Source organism: Mixophyes fleayi, chromosome 2 (genome assembly GCF_038048845.1).
Source record: "Mixophyes fleayi isolate aMixFle1 chromosome 2, aMixFle1.hap1, whole genome shotgun sequence".
Taxonomy (NCBI): Eukaryota; Metazoa; Chordata; class Amphibia; order Anura; family Limnodynastidae; genus Mixophyes; species Mixophyes fleayi.
In genome coordinates, this window is record NC_134403.1 from 269,068,591 (window position 1) to 269,090,172 (window position 21,582).

Consider the following 21,582-nt stretch of genomic DNA (forward strand, 5'->3'; position numbering starts at 1 on the left):
TGGGTTCCTCCACCAAGTAGAACTAGAAATAGCTAATACTGATCTGTACATAGCAGTGGAGCACAGCCTGTAGTTGGTTCCTGGTATAGTTTCTTGGCTGTCTGTAGTGAATAGGTATTGTGGTGGGAGCGTCGTCCGTAAAGTCAGTTCGTTCCTTGTGTGTTGAGCTAGGGGTTAGTTGGGTGAGATTGTGAATACAAAAAATTGTTTGTTAGTAAGGTACAGACAGCCAAGGTAGGTGGTAAAGAATAGGTTTTCGGGGTAGGTGGTGTGTATGTGGTAGGTCAAATTATGTAGGTGGGAATATATAGAAAGGTAGTTGGTGGGCAAGTAGGTATAAGAGGTAAATAGAAGAAGTAACTGAAAGCGTGGCAGTTTAGGGAGCAAGAAGTAGGACTTATAGGGACGGATCAGAAAGATGTGGTATACAGGTAGGATAAGGTCTAGATAAAATAAGGTAAAAGAAGATAAAATAGGTAGAGCAGGAAGAAGGGGGATATAATGGTCTAGTGATAGAGCTAATGTGATATAGGTTACAGGTACAGTGTAATAGGAGAGAATAGGGCGAAAGTGGTTTAAGGCAAGACTGCAGTGTGCTGTAGGTGAAGTAAGAAATGAGTTATAGAAAGGATGGTGGACAGAAGGAGTAAGATAATGAAATTAGTTAAAAGAAGATAAGTATATCAATTAGAAGTCAAAAAGAAGGTAGACTGTTTTTGGAATCTGGGTAGGTCCCAAATGCGTTTCACCATGTAAAGTGGGTTCTTTAATCAGAATGGTCAGCCATCAAGTAATGCTTCCCCTTTAAGGCCTTGGGCTGATTTTGGCACCAAAAAGATCTGATCCTATTGGTGGCTTGCTATCGGTGATGGTGTATTAGCTGTTAATTAACATTTAGGGGCTCTGACGTCAGTGGTATAGTGGACGAGAGAAGTGTTTTCATTGTAGCCATTTCCAGGCATGGTACTGTGCATGCCCGTCCGTGAGATGCTATTTAATCAGTGGTATAGTGGGCAATGTGCGCTCGCATCTTCTATGGTGGTGTTTGATGCTGGCGCCATCTATAGAGATGACTGTATTTCCTGTTTTCTCAGTTCAAGAGTGTCCTCCCCAAATGCAAATACTGTCTCAGACACAAAGTTCTATTTACCAACAATGTAAAAAAGTGTAACACTGCAGTAACCCTTTGCAACCAAATCAGCAATTTCCTTTCATTGTTCTAGTCAAATCAGACAACAATCCAAATTTGTACTTTCCCTCTCAAGGAATAGGGGTTATTTACTAAGTAAGTGACTTTTCCAAGACTCCCTCAGTGTCACTGCTATTTGATCAATGCACTTAACCATGGGATATCTCTCTCATTGCTATATACTATACTATGTTTTTCAATTCATATATATATTAATTAACTGGATTTCTTGTTTTCTCAGTTCAAGTGTGTTCTCCTCCAAATGCAATTACTGATGGATCGTTTAACTCTGATAAAACTGATTATGTGTACCAGGATGCTGTGACCTACACCTGCAAAAGTGGCTTATCACTTATTGGAGAAGCCTCTATATTATGCACATCTCATGGAAATTGGAGTTCTGATTCCCCTCAATGCAAAGGTTAGAAACCTCTTGAAGGCTTTGGGTTTTTAAGGATTGTGAATTGAATTTTGAATTCTAGTGCCTGCTGCGCTAATTTTAATCTATTGACTATTGTATATTATGTTACTTTAAGCTTCCAGTAAGTAGTAATAGCTAACAATTAGAAACACTGTTTCTACAAAATGCTAGATAATCCTATTTTACTTCTGTATGTAGTTATTGAAAAGTTAAGCCTACAATGGCATAATTTTTGTTTTTCTTCTATAGATTATATATTCTAATATTAGATATGGGTTGGAGCATTCCCTGCTGTAGATTATAAGGGTATTTGTAACTGAGGAGTTCTGTGACCACATAAGCCTGGGGATGTAGTTAAATCAGAGGTCCTAGATGACGTTTATAATCCATAATAATTTACACTAGTTAGTGCATTAATCCTTATAATACACTTTTCATTTTGAACACTTTTGTAATGAACACTAAACACTATGTACACACAGAATATTATAATAAATTCCTGTATGTCAGTGTGATACATATGTTTGACAGTTAAACGATCGACATTTTTATGGTCGACACCAAAATAAGGACAGGGCTGGGAAATTGACAATAATAACATTGACATTATTATTGGGTCAACAAGCCAAATGTAGACAGTATTGTTAGGTTGGCATTAATATCCCTATCTTTAATAATAATCATGTAATACTGTCTACTTTTGAATTGTTGACCTAATAATACTGTCGACATTTGCCTTGTTGACCTAATGTTCTTGACTTTCTGAAAGTCGACTAAATAAATATCTAGCTGTCGACTGCATACTGTGTATGTCCTACACATAAATAGATGTAGTTATGTCCCAGGATAATTCAGAGGTGGAGCTCAGTCATGAGTCTCGTCTTTCTTTCTTTTGTTTTCTTTTTATCCCTCCTCTGCTCTTGTCTTAAGAGAGATTACATATAATTTTAATGTATGTGTGGTGTTCCTTTTCAGTTTAATATAACATATTTTTGTTTGGATGATGTAAACTAAGCCTCATTGTTAGTGCTGGAAGAAGTATCAAGCATATGTCAGAGTGTGTTTAATTGTAGATTGCTCCAGATGAAACCCTTGTAACATCCATAACTATCATCAACAATAAAGATTGTCCGATGCAGTCAATGTGGTTCCAAATGCATAAAGAGATTCAATAGCAAAATATAACAAAGTATAACCGATACATACTCTTGCACACTGGATCCAGTAACAGCTCATCAATCCTAAAGTCTGTTTAGAGAGACAGTTAATGTCAGGTGAAGGCTGGCAAATTTTAGCCCAGGGGGCAAGACTCGACTCAGCAGCCTATTTTAATGGAAAAAATGTAGGTAGCCCACTATGGGACCAATCAGAGTGGCAGATGCCCCCTTGCCGCCAGCCCAGCCTGCCCCTGGTTACTGTTCCCAGTGGCCTGTTTATATACAGTTTGAGCTGAAAGAAAACAGTGATGATGTCACAATGTGCACAAAGATAACACTAAGATCACTCTTCACTGGTTCAGAATAGTTCAGGACAATGCAGGTCCTAGGTCGATTAAAAAAATTCTTCTCCAAAAGTGGGGGAAACTCACTCTAACAGCTGTGTATTCATCTTGCCTCATGGAACTGTCAAAATCCAGTTTAAACTAACCTATTAACATATTCAGTAGAGTGCATTTTGATTATTAACCTTATACTAATCACAACTAGTGATCGCAATGTGCGACTGCTTAGCTGAAGATACCGGATACCTGCTGGAAAAATGTGGATTAATATAAGATCAAACACAATACATTTCTTATGATCTGAACCCTAAATATATTTAATGTAGGTTTACGTTTGTGTAATAAATCTCTAAGTTCTTTTATATTAATAATAAAAGAATGTGAGTTGGAAACTTTATTAAGAGTGAACTATTTACAAATGTGGGTGTGAATATAAGTGTATTTGCTTTGCTTTTCTATGCGGTTGCGTAATTAACCCCTGTATGCTGGTGCAAACTAATCACAATCATATGGGAAACTATTACAGTCGGTATTTATTAATTTAGAATGACTTCATCCAATTATTTGACTTCGACACCCTATTAGATCACTACTCAACATTCAATTGGGTTGCGGTCCACTTGTATTTGTTAGTACCTATTAGTGGCTCTTAAAACATTTCTAGGGCTAGATTTACTAAGCTGCGGGTTTGAAAAAGTGGGGATGTTGCCTATAGCAACCAATCGGATTCTAGCTTTCATTTATTTATTACCTTCTACAAAATGACAGCTAGAATCTGATTGGTTGCTATAGGCAACTTCCCCACTTTTTCAAACCCGCAGCTTAGTAAATCTAGCCCCTAGTGTGTTCCACTGAACTCAGTGATTGTTTTAATTACTTAATAAGTTGTATCCCTTTTGACCTTGTGATATAACTAAATGAAGGTGCTATTTAATTATAATTTAACATATAAATGTAAGCAAACCTTATGTTCATTTTATATATGCTTTAATCCTGCGTTTTATAATATGTAACATGATGGGAAAATGTTCTAGTTACTGCTTATTATTGAAACAACCATGTAATGTGCATTTTAATATTTTGTACTAACCAAAGGTTGCATGTTTTGCCTCTTTGTAGTAGTTGATTGCATTAATCCAGAGGTCCAAAATGCAGAGAAATTATCTGGATTTAGTGGCCCATACACTCTAAATTCCGCTGTCAGTTTTCAGTGTTACAAAGGCTTCACAATGATTGGGTCTGGGCATGTAACATGCAATGCTAGTAGCATGTGGGACCCTCCTCTACCTACTTGTAATCGTAAGTAGCTTTTTTGTGATCTACAACTATTTTTATATAAAGAGCTATATATTTTTAATTTTATTATTTAAATGAGATTGTTGTCTAAGGTTTATAGCGCTGTAATTCAGTATTTTTATATGACTGAACTAATATAATGTACTAAAAGTGCTTCTACCCATACAGAGTAAAAATATCACAAGTCATGTAAGACTTCCGGGGCTATGGGGCACTCTTGCCTTTTATTAGTAAATGACTCACTCTGGTGACTTGTCCAACAGTAAGGATTGTTTAGGGGCTTTTTGTTTGTTACTTCCGGTAACTTGTCTAGTGAGGTGCCTGCTGGGAATGGTGCTGAGATTCAGCGGACAGCGGGGATCACCGATCTGACTGCAGAAATGGTCCATTGGCGATTACATCCATGTCCAAGCTGCAGGGGTGTAAGCGTGAGTTGTCACTGCCAGGTCCCTCACAGACCTCTGGCTGTCTCTACCTCTATATTTATTCAACAATATCTAACACTGTGGTGCCTGCACCTGTTTACATAGAGCTGTACATTACTGACATCTAGTGCCCAATATACAGCACTACAGCTTGTCTATTGAAATTGCTTAGTCTATTACAGTGCGGCTCTTGAGGTCATATTTGCATGAGAAAGCAAAGTGCATTTAACATCACTTATCCCGTCACCCTGCACACCCCGAGTCGCTCTTGGACTCTCTCAATCCACTCCATGCTAAGCGCAATGCTGATAATGCCCATGCAGCAGGAAGCCAGCTAAATGGATTGTTGAAGTGTGGGGACGCAAGGGAATCCATGATGTATTGCCTTTATAATATCCACTTCATAGTTACGGGAGAGAGAAATCTAACTAACTGTTAATTGGCCTTAGCTGGCCTATCTGCTGGATCTGGGAGTGATTGACTGCCCATGAGGCCATACTAAGCCAATGTCGCACAAGAATAAAAAAATTAGCATTTCGGGTACAGCCCTCAAGCTAAAGGAAGAAATGCTTCTTACTCGATACTCGATGACATCCTCAGCGGCACGTCAATTTCACTCAGATAATGATGATGCTAGCTCTACCAATGAAACATCTATATCCACAGAATTGAGAGACATTATCAAGTCTACCAACCAGTCAGAGGTTCGCACCATTATACAAGAGGAAAATAAAAAAGTGGTGACTGAGCTCCATAAGGAAATAGCAGCCATTGGCACAAGAACGGCGGACTTAGAGCAAAAAGTAGATGATATCTGTCATTTCCAGGAATTTGTGTCAAAAGAACTCCGCACGGAGATGAAATCGTTCAAAGTCACCTGGAAGATATGGAGAACAGAAACACGCGGAATAACCTTTGCATCCAAAATATTCCAGAAACAATAGAAAACAAACTTCTACCTAACTATCTGGAAAAACTATTCCAACACTATCTTTCTGATGCATCAGCGCTAGAAGTCCAAACAGACCGAGTTCACCTAGCATTGCGCCCTAAACCTTCAATGAATCAGCCGCCCAGATGCATCATTGTGCAATTTCACTACTATAAAACTAAGGAGCAATTTGCCATGGCCACCCGAGCTGCTACATCACTTACTTTTGAGGGAGTGGATCTCCAAGTATATCAGGATCTAGCCCCTACAACACTACAAAGAGGCGAGATCTTGCTCCAATTGCCAAACTATTGCATGACCACAAAATCCGTTATCGATGGGGCTTCCTGCTCCACCTTTTAATAGGACACGAGGGCAAGTCCCACAAAATTAAGATGCTAAACCAATGATCTGCCCTCCTGCCAACATTATAAGTAGCAACTTCCTCGTTCCTGGCAATAAACATGACAGAGACTACAAGACCAGCACCTCCAATGACCTCGTGGATACAAGCTTAACAAAATCAGACTAAAGGCTATACAAGTACCAACTACTACTTACGAGTACGCGCAAATTGCTTGAGATACTTAGGAAAAGCTGATCATAACTTTGGTTGTACTGCATCGGGAAGAGTCTTCATACCTTTTCAAATGTTGATAACTGTATCCCACTTTGATATCAAAGACATCTCATTTTATTTGTTCATATGATACACTGTTAACATTATTAGTTAATTGTTGCAAATCCCAGAATGTTTGCTTAGCTGATTGATCTAGTCGATAGCAATGTGTATTAAGTTGGTAGAAAAGTTTGGCCTATTGGTCTAGGGAACGACCTATTCCCGGTAGCTCCCAGTAATTTCTAGGTTACTCGTAGGATGTTGGCCTGGCCATCCCTAAGCCAAACATGCTTTAATTGACAATGTAGTTTATATTACATTATAATTTTCAGTTTGTATTACAGTTTATATTACTTGTTAGATTGAATTATTTATGTGACTTAACATTACTTCGAAGTATTCCATAGTTTCTCGTAAATGTTACTCTCTCTCACCAGAATGTTATTCAAAATGCACATACATCTAGTTATCTGTCCATAATGCCTAAGATTCCCATCTAAGAAGTGTCCCTTTTGCTAAACAATCAACCCTCACACTCCCCAAGTACACAGGATGTACTGATTTCGATTTGCGGAAGACATACCTTGGCAGTCAAGCTGTCTTCTTCCCTTTGGCTACACCCCTAAATCCTCACTAACCTGGCATCCTGCCTCTCCACCCACATCATCACAACCAATCTTTGTCTGATTATCACTGGTATCAGCCATGACTTTTTCAGTTCTGACCATTAATGTCAATGGTCTCAACTCGCCGCAGAAACATAAAATATTGATTCAATATCTGAGACAACACTCTCCGCAAGTTGTAATGCTCCTAGAAATGCACTTTAAACACACTCATCCAAACCTGGACTGCAAGCAATACCCCCAGGTATTCTACTCGACATCCTCCCAGAAGGTCAAAGGGACAGCTATCTTTCTACACCATACTCTTACGCTGACAGTTGAATCAACATATGCAGACCCCCAAGGGCGTTTCATCATTCTGACGGGCTCCCTCTCACACGCACCTATCGCTCTGGCCACAATGTATGCTTCCAATACATCCCAAAATACCTTTTTCACAAATTTTTTGCCAGACTTTCACAATCTAGGGTGGGAACAGTTTTAATAGTAGGCGACTTTAATACTGTATCAAATACTCAGCTAGACCGCTCACAACCAGTGCTGCGTGGCAGTCACAATGTTCGTGAGGGTTCTAAACTACAATCCCTGCTCACTAACGCTAATTTATATGACACATGGAGAGTATTATAATCTAATGATAGGACCTATGCGCACTACTCAATGCCACCATGCACTTACTCCAGGCTATATATGCTCTTTTTAGATGCTCAAACAACTCAGAATCTGATATCGGCTACCATTGCACCAGTTCCTTGGTCTGACCATTCAGCTATGACTTTGCAGTTTGACATCTTGCCATCTACCACGCCTCACTACAAATGGAGATTAAATGACTATCTGTTTCTAAAAAAATAAAATATCAATACAATACGACAAGCCTTACTTGATTTTCAGGCAGACAATAGTCCAGATGACACCACTCCCGCTATTAGATGGGAAGCCCATAAGGCAACCATTAGAGGCTGTTTGATCAGTCTAGCCTCACATGAGAAAAAATTACATAGGCAAATAGTAACTAACTTAGAATTCCAAATACAAACCCTCACTTCTCGGCATCAAAAATATCCCAAGCGCATAACATATCATAAACTACTATCCCTGAGAGGACAGCTTGGCAAGCTAATTGATGCAAAAGCAGCTAGGACTCTTCAATGGCTACAACAACGTTACTGCGAAAAAGGGGACAAAGCCGACATGCTACTGGTGCGTAGGTTCCAAGACAAGCAAACTCACAATAGAATTGTGGCCATCAGAGATCAGACACAGCAATTAATATATGATCCCCAGGCTACAAATAATAGATTTCATACTTACTATAACTTGTTATATAATCTCCCTCTACCCGCAGACCCCCCAGATGGTTATCAAACGCAGATACATGAATACCTCCAAATGTGTTCTCTTACTCGCCTCACGGAAACACAACTGTCCATTTTAAACGTTGAGGTCATATTGAATGAGATTAAAGCGACCATTAAGACCATCGGGAATTCAGCAGCACCGGGTCCAGATGGCCTTGCAGCATAATACTATAAAAAATTCCCTCCTGACCTGGTGCCTATGCTCCTCTCCCTCTTTCAAGCAGTTTTAAGCAGTAGAAAATTTGAGAGGGATACCACCAGAGCGGACGTCATTGTTATCGAAAAGGAGGGGCGTGAGCCTAGTCACTGTGAGAGCTACCTGCCTATTTCCCTTCAAAATGTAGTCTTAAAGCTATTTACTAAATTACTGGCAAACAGACTGGCCCAAGTGATACCCTCTCTGGTCCACCCTGATCAGGTGGGCTTCATCCCTGCTTTACAGGGAGCAGATAATACAAGGCGAACAATCTGTTTAATTGAAGCAGCTAACCAGGGTCAGACTCATGCTCTGGTGGTGTCTCTTGATGCAGAAAAGGCTTTTAACAGGGTCTCCTGGCCCTTTATGAGAGCTACCCTTAAAGCAATGGGATTTAAAGGTCAATTTATATGTGGACTAGCTTCCTTATATTATAATCCATCGGCCACTGTTTGGGCTAAAGACGCTGCGTTGCCCCCATTTCTAATTGCGAATGGCACTTGACAAGGCTGCCCATTCTCCCTGCTGTTGTTTGCTCTAACGATGGAGCCATTAGCATCTCAAGTTCGCAACAATCTGACAATCACAGGGATACAGACAGGTAGGACCGATTACAAGATCTCCATGTATGCAGATGACATTCTACTCACAATTACTAACTCCCTCACCTTTCTCCCCGCCTTGCAGAGTGAACTTACAAAATATGGTGCAGTATCTAACTTTAAATTCAGTCCGAAATCCTCCCTCTTAATTTACTGCTCCAATTTCTGGACTCCCTGAAGCACCAGTCAAACTATAGATGGCAACTAGATAAGCTCATGTACCTGGGAATCTACCTGACACTTCATTATAGTCAACTATATGCTGCTAATTATTACCGAACTCACTGAAACGAGACCTCGAGAAGTGGGATAGGTTATACATCTCTTGGCTGGGCCGTATAACAGCGGTAAATCTGAACTTAGTCCCACGGATTCTCTACTTGTTCCAGACACTTCCTATTTGAGTACCGTCGTTGGAACTTAAGTCTCTAAAGAAGCAAATTGCCTGATTTGTCTGGGCAGGCAAACGACCCAGAGTACAAGCCCATTCTCTTTATCGTCAAACTTCAGAGGGAGGATTGGGGCTTCCAAATATCTCTAAATATTACATAGCTACGCATCTGACCCAGCTACTACCCTACTTTGGATGTCGATCAAACATCGCCCACCACTCTCCCTACTTTAACCCACTACTCCCTTGTCACTCCAGATATGGTACTATAGCACCCGAGCATTCCATTTGATAGCAAATCCCAAAATTATGTTCCGTCTTTGGAATAACCCAACCTTCCCCCCTGGGCAACAGCATTCTTTTTTCCAGCCTTGGGCGTGTCGTGGGCTAAGGTTCCTGGTTGATCTAGCAAATATGTGTATTTTCCCAGAATTTGCAAACCTTCAACGGCGATATGAAATTCTTCATAGTCGCTTCTATCAATATCTTCAACTAAGGCATCTGTATTATTCAATACCTGTGCTTAAAACCTTTTACCAACTCACGCCTTTAGAATCTTTTTGTATAAGTAAGTCCCTCCCTACTGCATTAATCTCAACATTTTACAGCTTGTTGGTGGCGAATCGTCAACTTGTTAAAGATCGCTATGAAAAAAATGGGAGGAGGACCTTGGTGTGGAGCTAGAAGCGGATGAATGGTTCGAAATCAGGACACGAGTCGCTAAGAGCTCTATTTGTGTACGGACAAAAGAGAATGCATATAAACTATTATATAGATGGCATTCGGTCCCCACCCTTTAAAGGCCATATACCCTGATTCATCGAGTTTATGCTTGTGATCCTGTGGTCATGAGGGCTCGTTATATCTGGTGGTCATGCCCCAAGATGGTTAGATTCTGGCAAAAGGTCCACAACCTAATTGACAGAGTCACCTCACTACAAATTCCCCCCTGTCCTACCTATTCTCTCCTACACAGACCTGTACCCGAAATTGATAATTGTACAATAGCAATGGTGAGCCATATATTTAATGCAGCCAAATTTACGGTAGCAGCAAACTGGAAACAACTTGAACCTCCTACGTTGCCTGCAGTGATTAATAGACTATGGCAGACAGACCGCTGTGAACATATTATGAGCAAAATTAACGATCAACCTAACAAATTTCAAAGTATTTGGCAACCTTGTTTTGCCACTTGCGGAGTAGACCACTCAAGAATCTTTTAAAATAGAAACTGACGTTTTGGATCTAGCTGCAAATCGCAGACTGAATAGCCAACAGCCACCAGGATTCCAGACAGGGCTTCCATCCTTTTTCCCCTTGCCCCTTACTAACCTCTCCTTTTCCTACTTTGCCCTTATACCTACCCTTCTCCTCACACATTTCTTTTCTTTCTAAGTCTTCCTCCCTTACCTTTCCCCCCCTTGACCCCTTATTGTACTTCTCTCTCTCTCTCTCTCTCTCTCTACATTCCTAATTCTGTAGTTTTTTGAAAATAGCAAGGTTCTTAATAATTTTAACTGTTTTTTCATGTAGCACACAAATATCAACTTTAAACTTCAGTGTACAAATAAGCTATCAAGTATTTGTGTGCTATATGAAAAAACAGTCAGTATTTAACTTATGTGCAAAACAGAAAACTAATTTTTAGCCCTTGCATTGTAACATGGTTTTGTCCAGGAGACTTAAATAAGATATTTCTTAATTTAAGATCCTTAATGAATCAGGCCCCTAGTGAACAGTACTTCATATTTCATAAGACATGAAGTAATACGTTATAGTTGAATTTCGAGCACTTGGCGCACATTGGAGCTTTCTCTTTTCCTATAATTTAATTTGCAATCCAGTTCTCTTTAACTAAAGATTTAAACTTTAACTGAAGATATTAATAGTCTTCTGTTCCTGTAATAATTTACTTGCAATTAGCTGCTTATAAATTGTCAAACAATATACAAGGCATCTGTCCTGGGAGCAACTGTTGATGTCTTCCTATTATATTTACACAATATGCATTTATAGTACAGATGCTCAGGCTCGGTTCCCCAAGAACCGAACACACCCAAACTTAGCAGATCCGAGTACTGAGCCGACTCCACTCGCCCTCGGAATTGAAAACAAGGCAAAACGTTGTTACGTCGTCGGATCTCGCGAGTTTTGGATTCTATAAGTACCGCCCTCCACGGCGATACAGCACCATTTCACAGAGGGACATAGAAGGGGTAGCACAGTTCTTGGCAGTCTCTAGTCCAATTGGACAGCATCATAGGTAGAAAAGAAAGAAGAGGGGTAGCAGTGTTCTTTTAAAGTCTCCAGTGACATTCAGGAGAGCTCCATTGCTAATTGTCATTGCTGAAATAGAAATAATAGGGCTGGCAGGCTTGGTCTTCTAAATCTGCAGTCACATTGTACTGTGTTATATAGGTAACACACAAAGAGGAGAGCTCCATTGCTAATTGTGATTGCTAAAATAGAAATAATAGGGCTGGCAGTCTTGGTCTAAATCTGCAGTTATATTTTACTGTACCACAGCTCACTCAGAAACAGGAAAGGTGGCAGGGTTCAGTTCTGAAACAGAAATTGTAATAATAGGGCTGTCAGTGTTTTTAAAAGTCTTCAGTGACATTCTACTGTGCCATAGCTCATACAGAAACAGGAGGGCTGGCATTGTTCTTGTCACTCTCCAGTGTCAGTCATGTGCTAAAGCCTATGTTCAAGTGCATAGTGGTTTTAAGTCAGGGAAGCAAATATGTAAATAAAAAGCTTGTTCCTTTTCAAAGAAAAAAACACCTCTCTAATAAAGATGAAAGTTTATTGTAGAAAAACATAAAATTGTCAAAATGCCATTCTGCCCAAAATATTACCACGCCTGCCAGCATCAGCTAGCTCCCTTCTCTCAGCTAGATTTCAGCACACTGTCATCAATTTCACCCTCATCAGTGTGTAGATCATCCTTAAACGATATTGATTCATTCCCGCTGGAATCCACCATCATGTAATTGCCGGTAATGGCATTCCTCATGGAATTTGTAGTTCATTTTATGGAAGAGCTGTCTCGATTTTTGGGCAATTCCTTTAGCCTTGACCAAATGTCAAAATTTTGTGCTGACCCATCTGCATCACCACTCTGTGTCTTGGGCAAGCTAAGTTTTTCCTAGCAGTAATTTTCAAAGAAACTGAAGAGGAGATGTCATTGTGTCATGTACCACCTCAGCTGTCAGCTTGCTGACCAGAAGCTCATTGCATCTCTTGAGATCTGGGTCAGTTGGAAAGAAAGAGTAGACGTAGCTCTTAATCCTAGGATCAAGCACAGTTGTCAAAATGTAATGATCCGATTTCAAGATGTTGATAACTCTTGGATCCTGGCGAAGCAAATAAAGTACTTAATCTACAAGTCCAACATAATTAGCGGAATTGCTTTGTTTCATTTCCTCCTTCAATTTCTTCTGCTGCTTTTCAAAAAGTCTAATTAGGGGATTCACTTAATTCTCTCTTAACAGGTGACTACTTTGAATGGTTTTAACATTTTGCACAACACGGAAAGTATTATCCATTGCGATGAACTAAAGTACATTCAGCCTGAATTCTATTCTTCTTGCAGCTGCTGTATTCTCCTACTTGCTGTTGAATGTCATTGTCATTTTTTAAAAAGTTCTGGACCAAAAAGTTGATTGTGTGAGCAAAACAGGGAATGTGATGGAATTCCCCCCCCCTGCTCTAACAATATTGGTGGCATTATCAGAAATCACATATTCTCAGGAGAGTCCAAGCAGGATAAGCCATGTTGCAATGACATCCCTTAGTTTTTCAAACAGGTTGTCAGCAGTATTACCTCTGACCTGCGCCTTGTCTCGTCTCTGATAACCACCTCTCACTCCCGCCTACAAGACTTCTCCCGTGCTGCTCCTCACTTATTGAATTCCCTATTCACACTAATGCAACCTCACAACTATCCCAATCTCCACTCTGAGACACACTCGCTCCTCTTGTTTCAGCTGTGCCAGCTACCCTTTATAATGTAAGCTCTCTAATGAGCAGGGTCCTCCATACCCTTTGTTTTCATGTCTCCATTAATTTTGTCTGCCTTGTCTGTTCTTGTTTTACGTATGTCTTATTTTATGTTTGTCCTTGTCTTCCCTACTGTACGGCGCTGTGGTGCCTTACAAATCTGCCATAATAATAATAATAATAATAATAATATGCCTCTTAGTGAAGCAGATGATACACAGAGTAGCCTGCCTCTGAAAAATGGGACGTTCTTGGGTACATGCTGCTGCTGTCGCTGCTGATAAAGGCGAATCACCAACCCAGTGGGGTGTCATAATCATATAATTTTTAGTTTGCCCAGTTCCGCTTGTCCACATATCTGTGGTTAAGTGTACAATGGGTAGAATGGCATTTCGTAGCCCAATAATTATGTTTTTACGAACCTTCTGGTAGAGGTGAGGAATAGCATTTTTAGTAAAATGATGTTGTGATGGAATTTGGTAACGGGGACAGAAGAGCTCAAGTAACTGTCTAAAACCAGCTGCATTAATAGTAGATATTGGATGCAGATCTAATACTAGCATAGTCGCCATGATGTCTGTGATCCACTTTGCGAATGGGTGACAGCTTTCATTCTTGTTTCCTCTTGCAAAGGATTGTTTAACAGTCAATTGTTGTAAACTACTGGTAGTCTTCTTCTTGGTCTGCTTCTGGTCACCCCCAACAGCAGGAGCAGCAGCAGTGGGCCTGGGGAGGAGTCATCTCGCCTTAGAAACTTGGATGCAGGACTAACTCCAATCACTTGTGAGGATATTGATGATGAAGGTGTTGGGGTGTAGATTGCAGGTGCTGGCATCTAGCTGAGAGAAGGGAGGTCACTGATGCTGACCTGCTTGTTGTTATTTTTTAGCATACGTTTCTGATTTTCACAAAAGCTTTCCATGAACTCGCCTCAAATGGTGTAACATGGATGAGGTTCCTAGATAGTTAATAACCCTACCTCTACTGACTGTGGCTTTACAATGCTGCAAGTGGCTAGACAACTGTTGTCAAGATTTGTGTAAAAATAATTCCACACTTAAGAGGGGGATTTTTTGGTCTTATGCCTAAGCATGAGAATATTTGTGACCTGTGAGGTGGTCAAAATTGACTGCAAATGACTTGAAATTAGTGTTTATTGAGATTAATAATAATGTAGGGGGGAGGGGAAGAAAAATTATGTGATTTTAGCAAAAAAAAATAGGAATCCAAAACCAAAGCCAAAACACGAAATTAATCCAGATCCAAAACCAAAACACGGGGGTCAGTGAGCATCTCTAATTTATAGTAGATTAACATGAGTGCTGTTTTCATACAGAAAAATGTAACTTATTTGCATACCTGCCTACTTTTGCTCACCCATGGGATGGTAGATTCAAGGGTGAGTGTGGGAGGTGTTACTACTGCCATTTTGTGACTGCAACTTATCAATTTTAGTGAAAAAAATGAATATTGGTTTAGTCCATAAAGTGTCTGACTTCACTGAAGTTGCATTTTTCAGTTTAGGAAATGTGGAGGAATCAATCTCAATGTCACAGGGTAATCATTTATAATGTTCATTTATTGTATTCACAGTATTTCAAATAATCTCATAAACACATACATTACAGTGTATCAAAGGTTTATGTTTTTCATTTGTTTGTGTCTTAATGTTGTCATCACCAGGTGGCTGCACAGCTCCTCCCAGTCTGATATTTGGGCAGCTGACAGATGAATTTATTGCTAAAACTTTCTTTTTTGTTAATTCAACTGTAAACTATACTTGTCGGCCTGGATATATTCGTTCTCCTGGGATCAGTAACACTATAACTTGCTTAAGTGACTCCACATGGTCTACTCCTGGCGAGTTCTGCAAACGTAAGTGCTCTTTATCCTTCATCTTAGATTTTACTGCCTGCTCAGCCACATTACCTGTATAGGGCTCATTCACAGTGATATAATGACTCCTGCAACACCTCAAGTAGGTGTCGAATAGCTTTTGGCCAAATGATGAAATAAAATATATATATTTTTTAATTACATTTAAACTACAAATATCTGGCTTATAAATTGGCATACATAAAGAATGATTCCTTATGACCTGTTTCTTATGGTTTTAATTTAAGTAATTTTATACTAAACTTGAATTACTCAACTAACTAAAATTTTGACAGTAACCCCCTCTCCCACCTGGGACTTGTACAGTGAGGTAAAACATCACCACTGGTCCATTGTCCTGCCGCTGTTGGTAGGAGAATGTTTAATATTTATATAGATGACCTTCTATCAGTGTGGTAGCTTAATTGCTGATGCTAGCACCCTGAACAATGTATCCATGCCCCTTCGCTAGTTAAATTGGAACAGTGCTTCCAGTCAAAGCTCTAGGGAGGAGTATTTCTGTAAAAACTGTACCTGCACTTTTTCAGGTTTCTATCTGGAATTCTCTGGTCACACACGTTATGTCTCACACAAGCTTGAATCAGTCATCTCTATTTTCTCCTGTGTTTTACACCCATTGCTGTACCATGCACTTTTATTACTATTGTTCTTCATATTGTAGGGAGATCATGTGGAAACCCTGGAGAACCAGACAATGGGCAAATGCATGGTGATGATTTCCTATTTGGATCTAGAGTAACCTATACATGTAATACTGGGTGAGTTTCTATGACTTGGATTATGTAGGGGAAATTCCATATTGTAGGGAGATCATGTGGAAACCCTGGAGAACCAGACAATGGGCAAATGCATGGTGATGATTTCCTATTTGGATCTAGAGTAACCTATACATGTAATACTTGGTGAGTTTCTGTGACTTGGATTATGTAGGGGAAATTCCATATTTTCAGAACTATACATTTCACTGGCAAACAGAGCCGTGCAGACAGGTCCTTGCCCACATCTCTCCTCTACTCTCCACTATACAACTTTCACTGCTTGGAGCTGAGCTGTGAGAAGAACGTTTCATGTCTGTCAGTACAACTATGAGCATTATAACTGACAAGATAATACCTCACAATGCAGCTTCTTATATAAAATATTAGTATACAAAAAGCCACAGAGTAATGTAGTTACTGTACAGAGCACAAGCCAGTGCTTTTATATAGTTAATGGGATTATAAATCATGTATTACAGTGTGTTTGTTTCACTAAGATTTATACATTTAACAGTTCAATGGTTTCAAAACAAGACTGGTGGAAAAACTGAAGCTACTGGTCATCAGGTTATAATGGTATAATTTAAATATATCACTTGTATTTTTATATATGGTATAATGTGGAGGTGTTATTAGAAGTCTGCAAAAAGTTCTATAACCATATAATGCTTTTATACGGGTCACAGAAATCCACGGTTACTTCTAATATATGTAATAATTTACAGTATGGGTTCCATTATAGTGCTATTAATATCTATTGTGCAATGTTATAATGGCGTACTATTATTTTTTCTGGTTAATGAAAATTGCAGCCTTTGTTATTGCAATCAAAGCTTGTTCTTTTAAATTGTATTTTTCTATTCAACACTGTATTTTATTTATATCTGGCTTTCACATTATTGCTCCTGTAAAAGAATATTTGTAATGTCTCAAACAATCTAATGAGTATTTATCGATGGGTTATTTATTAGGAATTTATTATTGAAACATGAAGTTTTAAACAAGAGTTATTAACGGAGAAGAATATTAGCAGGGGGAATAAAGCAGACTAGATTGGAGTTTCAATAGTAATAAAACTATGCCCATAGTCTTCTATAATACATGTTACCAATGCTGTATTAAGTGTTCTTTTGTTCCATTTTTTTAGATTCAATATGGAGTCTAAAAGGGACTATAGAGAATGCCTAGCCGATGGAACGTGGAGTAATGCAGTACCTCTTTGTAGTGGTAAGCCTGTGAGACATACTAATGTGGTGTTTACTCTCCTGGTGAGAGGGGGAAATATTGGAGGAGTCCATTACCCAATTCAAATTGCTACCTGTGTATTACGATAGCTTCTCTTAAAAGTTTAAAGTGCTCTAACACCCTAGCTAAAAAGGATGGTTAATCCTGGTTGGTAGTGTATAGATTGATATATGTGAATTATTGGCTACATGCAGACATTTTTACACAGCATTGTACACAGAATTGTTGACTCCATTTTCCTGCTCAATTAAACGTGCCATGTAATTTTGGTGTTTAGGACACATAAAGTTATCAAAGTTACCAACAATGTGAAAAAGTGTAAAACTGCAATAACCTTTGATTGTTGTAGTCAAAGCAGACAACACTGCAAATTTGTAGTTTGTCTCTATGGAAGAGGGGTTATTTACTAATCAAGTGACTTTTCCAAGATTCCCTCAGTGTCATTGCCATTTGATCTGTGCACTTAACCATGGGGCCTCTCTTGCTATAACTTACTACATTTTTTGATTTAGAAATTGCTATATAATTCACTATCTTTTCCAGTTCATTTGCATATTAATTGACTGGATTTCTTGTTTTCTCAGTTCAAGTGTGTTCTCCCCCAAATGCAATTACTGATGGATTGTTTAACCATGATAAAACTGATTATGTGTACCAGGATGCTGTGACCTACACCTGCAAACGTGGCTTCTCACTTATCGGAGAAGCTTCTATATTCTGCACATCTCATGGAAATTGGAGCTCTGATCCCCCTCAATGCAAAGGTTAGAAACCACTTATTTGCTTTGGATTTTTAAGGATCGAGAGTTAAATTCTGAATGCTAGTTCCTGCTTCACTAATTTGAATCTATTGACTTTGTATAGATTATGTTACTCGAAGCTTCCAGTAAGTAGCAATAGCTAACAAATAGAAACACTATTTCTACAAAATGCCAGATAAACCTTTTCAATTCTGTATGTAGTTATTGAAAGGTTAATCCTACCATGACATAGTTTGTTTTTCTTCTATACATTATATATTCTAATATATTCTAATATTAGATCTGGGATGAAGCATTCCCTACTGTAGATTATAAGGGTATTCGTATCTGAGTAGTTCTGTGACCATATAAAAGAAGGGGAATGTAGAAAAGTCAGAGCTCCTATATGACATTAATTATCTCTAATAATTTACACCAGGGAGTGCATTATTCCTTATAATACACATTTCATTTTGCACACTTTTGCATAGCGCTAACACTATGTACAGGAATTTATTGGCATAATCTGTGTGTATGTCAGTGTGATACATATGTTCAACAGTTACATGATCGACATTTATATGGTCAACACCAAAATAGAGATAGGGTTGGAAAGTTGACAATAATAACATCAACATTATTATTAGATCAACAATTCAAATATATACATTATTATTAGATGACAATAATATCCCTATCCTTAACATTAACCATGTAATCCTGTCTACATATGAATTGTTGACCAAATGAATGTCTAGATGTAGATATGTCCCAGGTTAATTCAGAGGTGGCGCTCAATCATGGGTCTCTTGTCTTTTTTATTCCCCCTCGTTCGCTCTTGTCTTTAAGGGAGATTACATATGGTTTTAATTAGGGATGTGCACCGGCCACTTTTGGTGTCTCGTGTTTTGGGTTCAGATTTTTTTCGCAAAACACCTGACGAAAGGTTTTGGTTCGGATTTAAGGTTTTGGATTTGGATTTATTTTGAAAAATACATAAAAAGTGCTAAAAACCAGTTTTGTGGGTTTTTTTTTCACTCCTACGCTATTATTAACCTCAATAACATTCAATAACAATCATTTCCACTAATTTCCAGTCTATTCTGAACACCTCACAATATTGTTTTTAGGCCAAAAGGTTGCACCGAGGTAGCTTGAGCACATAATGCCAAAAAAAGAGGTACAAGATGGAATTGTTCTGGGCCCTCCCTCCCACCCCTCGCGAGATTCGACGCGAGACTTGGACGACAGAGCCTCGTTTTCATTTTTTTGCCCGCCGGAAATATCCGAACAGTGCTCGGATCCCGTTCGGATCCGCACTGTTCGGGTGGGCTCGGATTAGCGGAATCCGAGCCCGCTCATCTCTAGTTTTAATGTTTGAGTGGTGTTCCTTTAATGTAACAAGTCTACTTGTTTGATTGCTGTAAACTAAGCCTCTTATAGTTAGTGCTGGAAGAAGTACCCAGCATATCATAGAGTGATTATAAACGTTGTTTGCTCGAGAGAGAGCTTTACTGGATCTCTGCTTAATAGACATGTAAACCACAGGGCTAAACACGGACCTTCAGTTTTGTTCTTTTGTCATTTTGTCTTCTGTAATTTTTAACTATGTACAGGTGAAACTAATATCTGGCAGCATTTGTTTGATGTTATCCAGTATTGATATGTTAAAATGTAAAATGTTTTATATTTATATCTGATAGCAGAACAGCTTGTCAAGAGATAAGTGGGGTTTTTGGGGGTAGTGAGGGTAGCTATGGATTAGGGCATTGAGTTATGATATATGTGAGTGTGGCATAATATTAATAATATATATATTATTTTTATAAGCCTTGTTTGTAGTTAATTCATACAGTTGTCATTCAATTGAGTAGCGGCCCACTTGTACTTGTTTGTATGTATTAGTGGCTTTTGAAATTTTTTTAGTGAGTTCCACTGAACTAGAGTGATCTTAACTTAAATTAAGTTGTTGTTCTATCCCTTTGAACTTTTGATAAACTAAATGAAGGTCATATTTAATTATAATTTAAAATATAAATGTAAGCAAACCTTGTGTTTATTATTTTATATATGCTTTAATCCTGCGTTTTTTAATATGTAACATGCTGGGAAAATGTTCTAGCTACTGCTTAGTATTAAAACAACCATGTAATGTGTATTTAAATATTTTGTACTAACCAAAGGTTGCACGTTTTGCCTCTTTGTAGTAGTTGATTGCATTAATCCAGAGGTCCAAAATGCAGAGAAATTATCTGGATTTACTGGCCCATACACTCTAAATTCTGCTGTCAGTTTTCAGTGTTTCAAAGGCTCCACAATGATTGGATCTGGACATGTAACATGCAATGCTAGTAGCATGTGGGACCCTCCTCTACCTACTTGTAATCGTAAGTAGCTTTTCTGTGATTTTAAAACTATTTTTATATGACTGAGCAGCACTGTGGCTTAGTTGTTAACACGTCTGCCTCACAGCACTGGGGTCGTGAGTTCGATTCCCGATTATGGCCTTATCTGTTTGTATGTTTGTATGTATGTTTTCCCCATGTTTGCGTGGGTTTCCTCCGGGTGCTCCGGTTTCCTCCCACACTCCAAAAACATACTACAAGGTTAATTGGTGGCTATCAAAAATGTACACTAGTCTCTCTCTGTGTTTGTGTATGTATGTTAATAAATGTAGACTGTAAGCTCTAATGGGGCAGGAACTGATGTGGGTGAGTTCTCTGTTCAACGCTGCGGAATTAGTGGCACTATATAAAGAAATGATGATGATGATGATGAAAGTACTAAAAGTGTTTCTACCCACACAGAGTAAGAATAGCACAAATCATGTAAGACTTCTGTAATTATGGGGCGTTTTGGTCTAATTGTAAATGGCCAACAGTAAAGATTGTTTTTGTTTTTTTGTGTGATTTTTGGTATATTAAATATGTTAATTATTTATACAAATAGCACTGTCAAAACTCACTTCTCTGGATTGCCATGAAAATAGTTTGCGTGTGTACCTCCCTTTCCTGTTACGCAATATTTTTTAAATCCTTATGGAATTTCCATAATGTGTAGTTTACCGTGCAGTAGCATGCGGTGTGCATAGTGTTAAGTGGGCATTGCACACAACCACATTAAGAATACCATCTGTCACATTTTATGCATCTTCTATTGACATTTTCACGTGTTAAAATTTGAAGACGACTGTCAGTAAAGACTTGTAAGCCGATTTAGATCTATGAACAGTAATTCATATTTCAGAAGACATGTAAAACTAGGTTATAGTTTAGAGTGTTTGGCGCACATTGCAACTTTTTCTTTTCCTATAATTTAATATGCAATTCAGTCCTCTTTATTTAAAGACTTGGGGCCTGAATCATTAAGGAGAGCAAAGC

At 38.7% G+C, this 21,582-nt stretch overlaps 1 protein-coding gene across 1 annotated transcript in view; it reads left to right on the top strand.

Moving 5' to 3' along the window:
• The window catches only part of LOC142139929 (complement component receptor 1-like protein), a 92,842-nt gene extending 74,611 nt beyond the window's left edge, over positions 1-18,231 (top strand). Inside the window, exons 6-8 of the mRNA XM_075197792.1 lie at positions 1,431-1,610; positions 4,231-4,410; positions 18,047-18,231. Coding sequence (XP_075053893.1) covers positions 1,431-1,610; positions 4,231-4,410; positions 18,047-18,231 — 545 coding nt within the window. The remainder of the gene's footprint in view (positions 1-1,430; positions 1,611-4,230; positions 4,411-18,046) is intronic.
• The last annotated feature ends 3,351 nt before the right edge of the window (positions 18,232-21,582 follow it).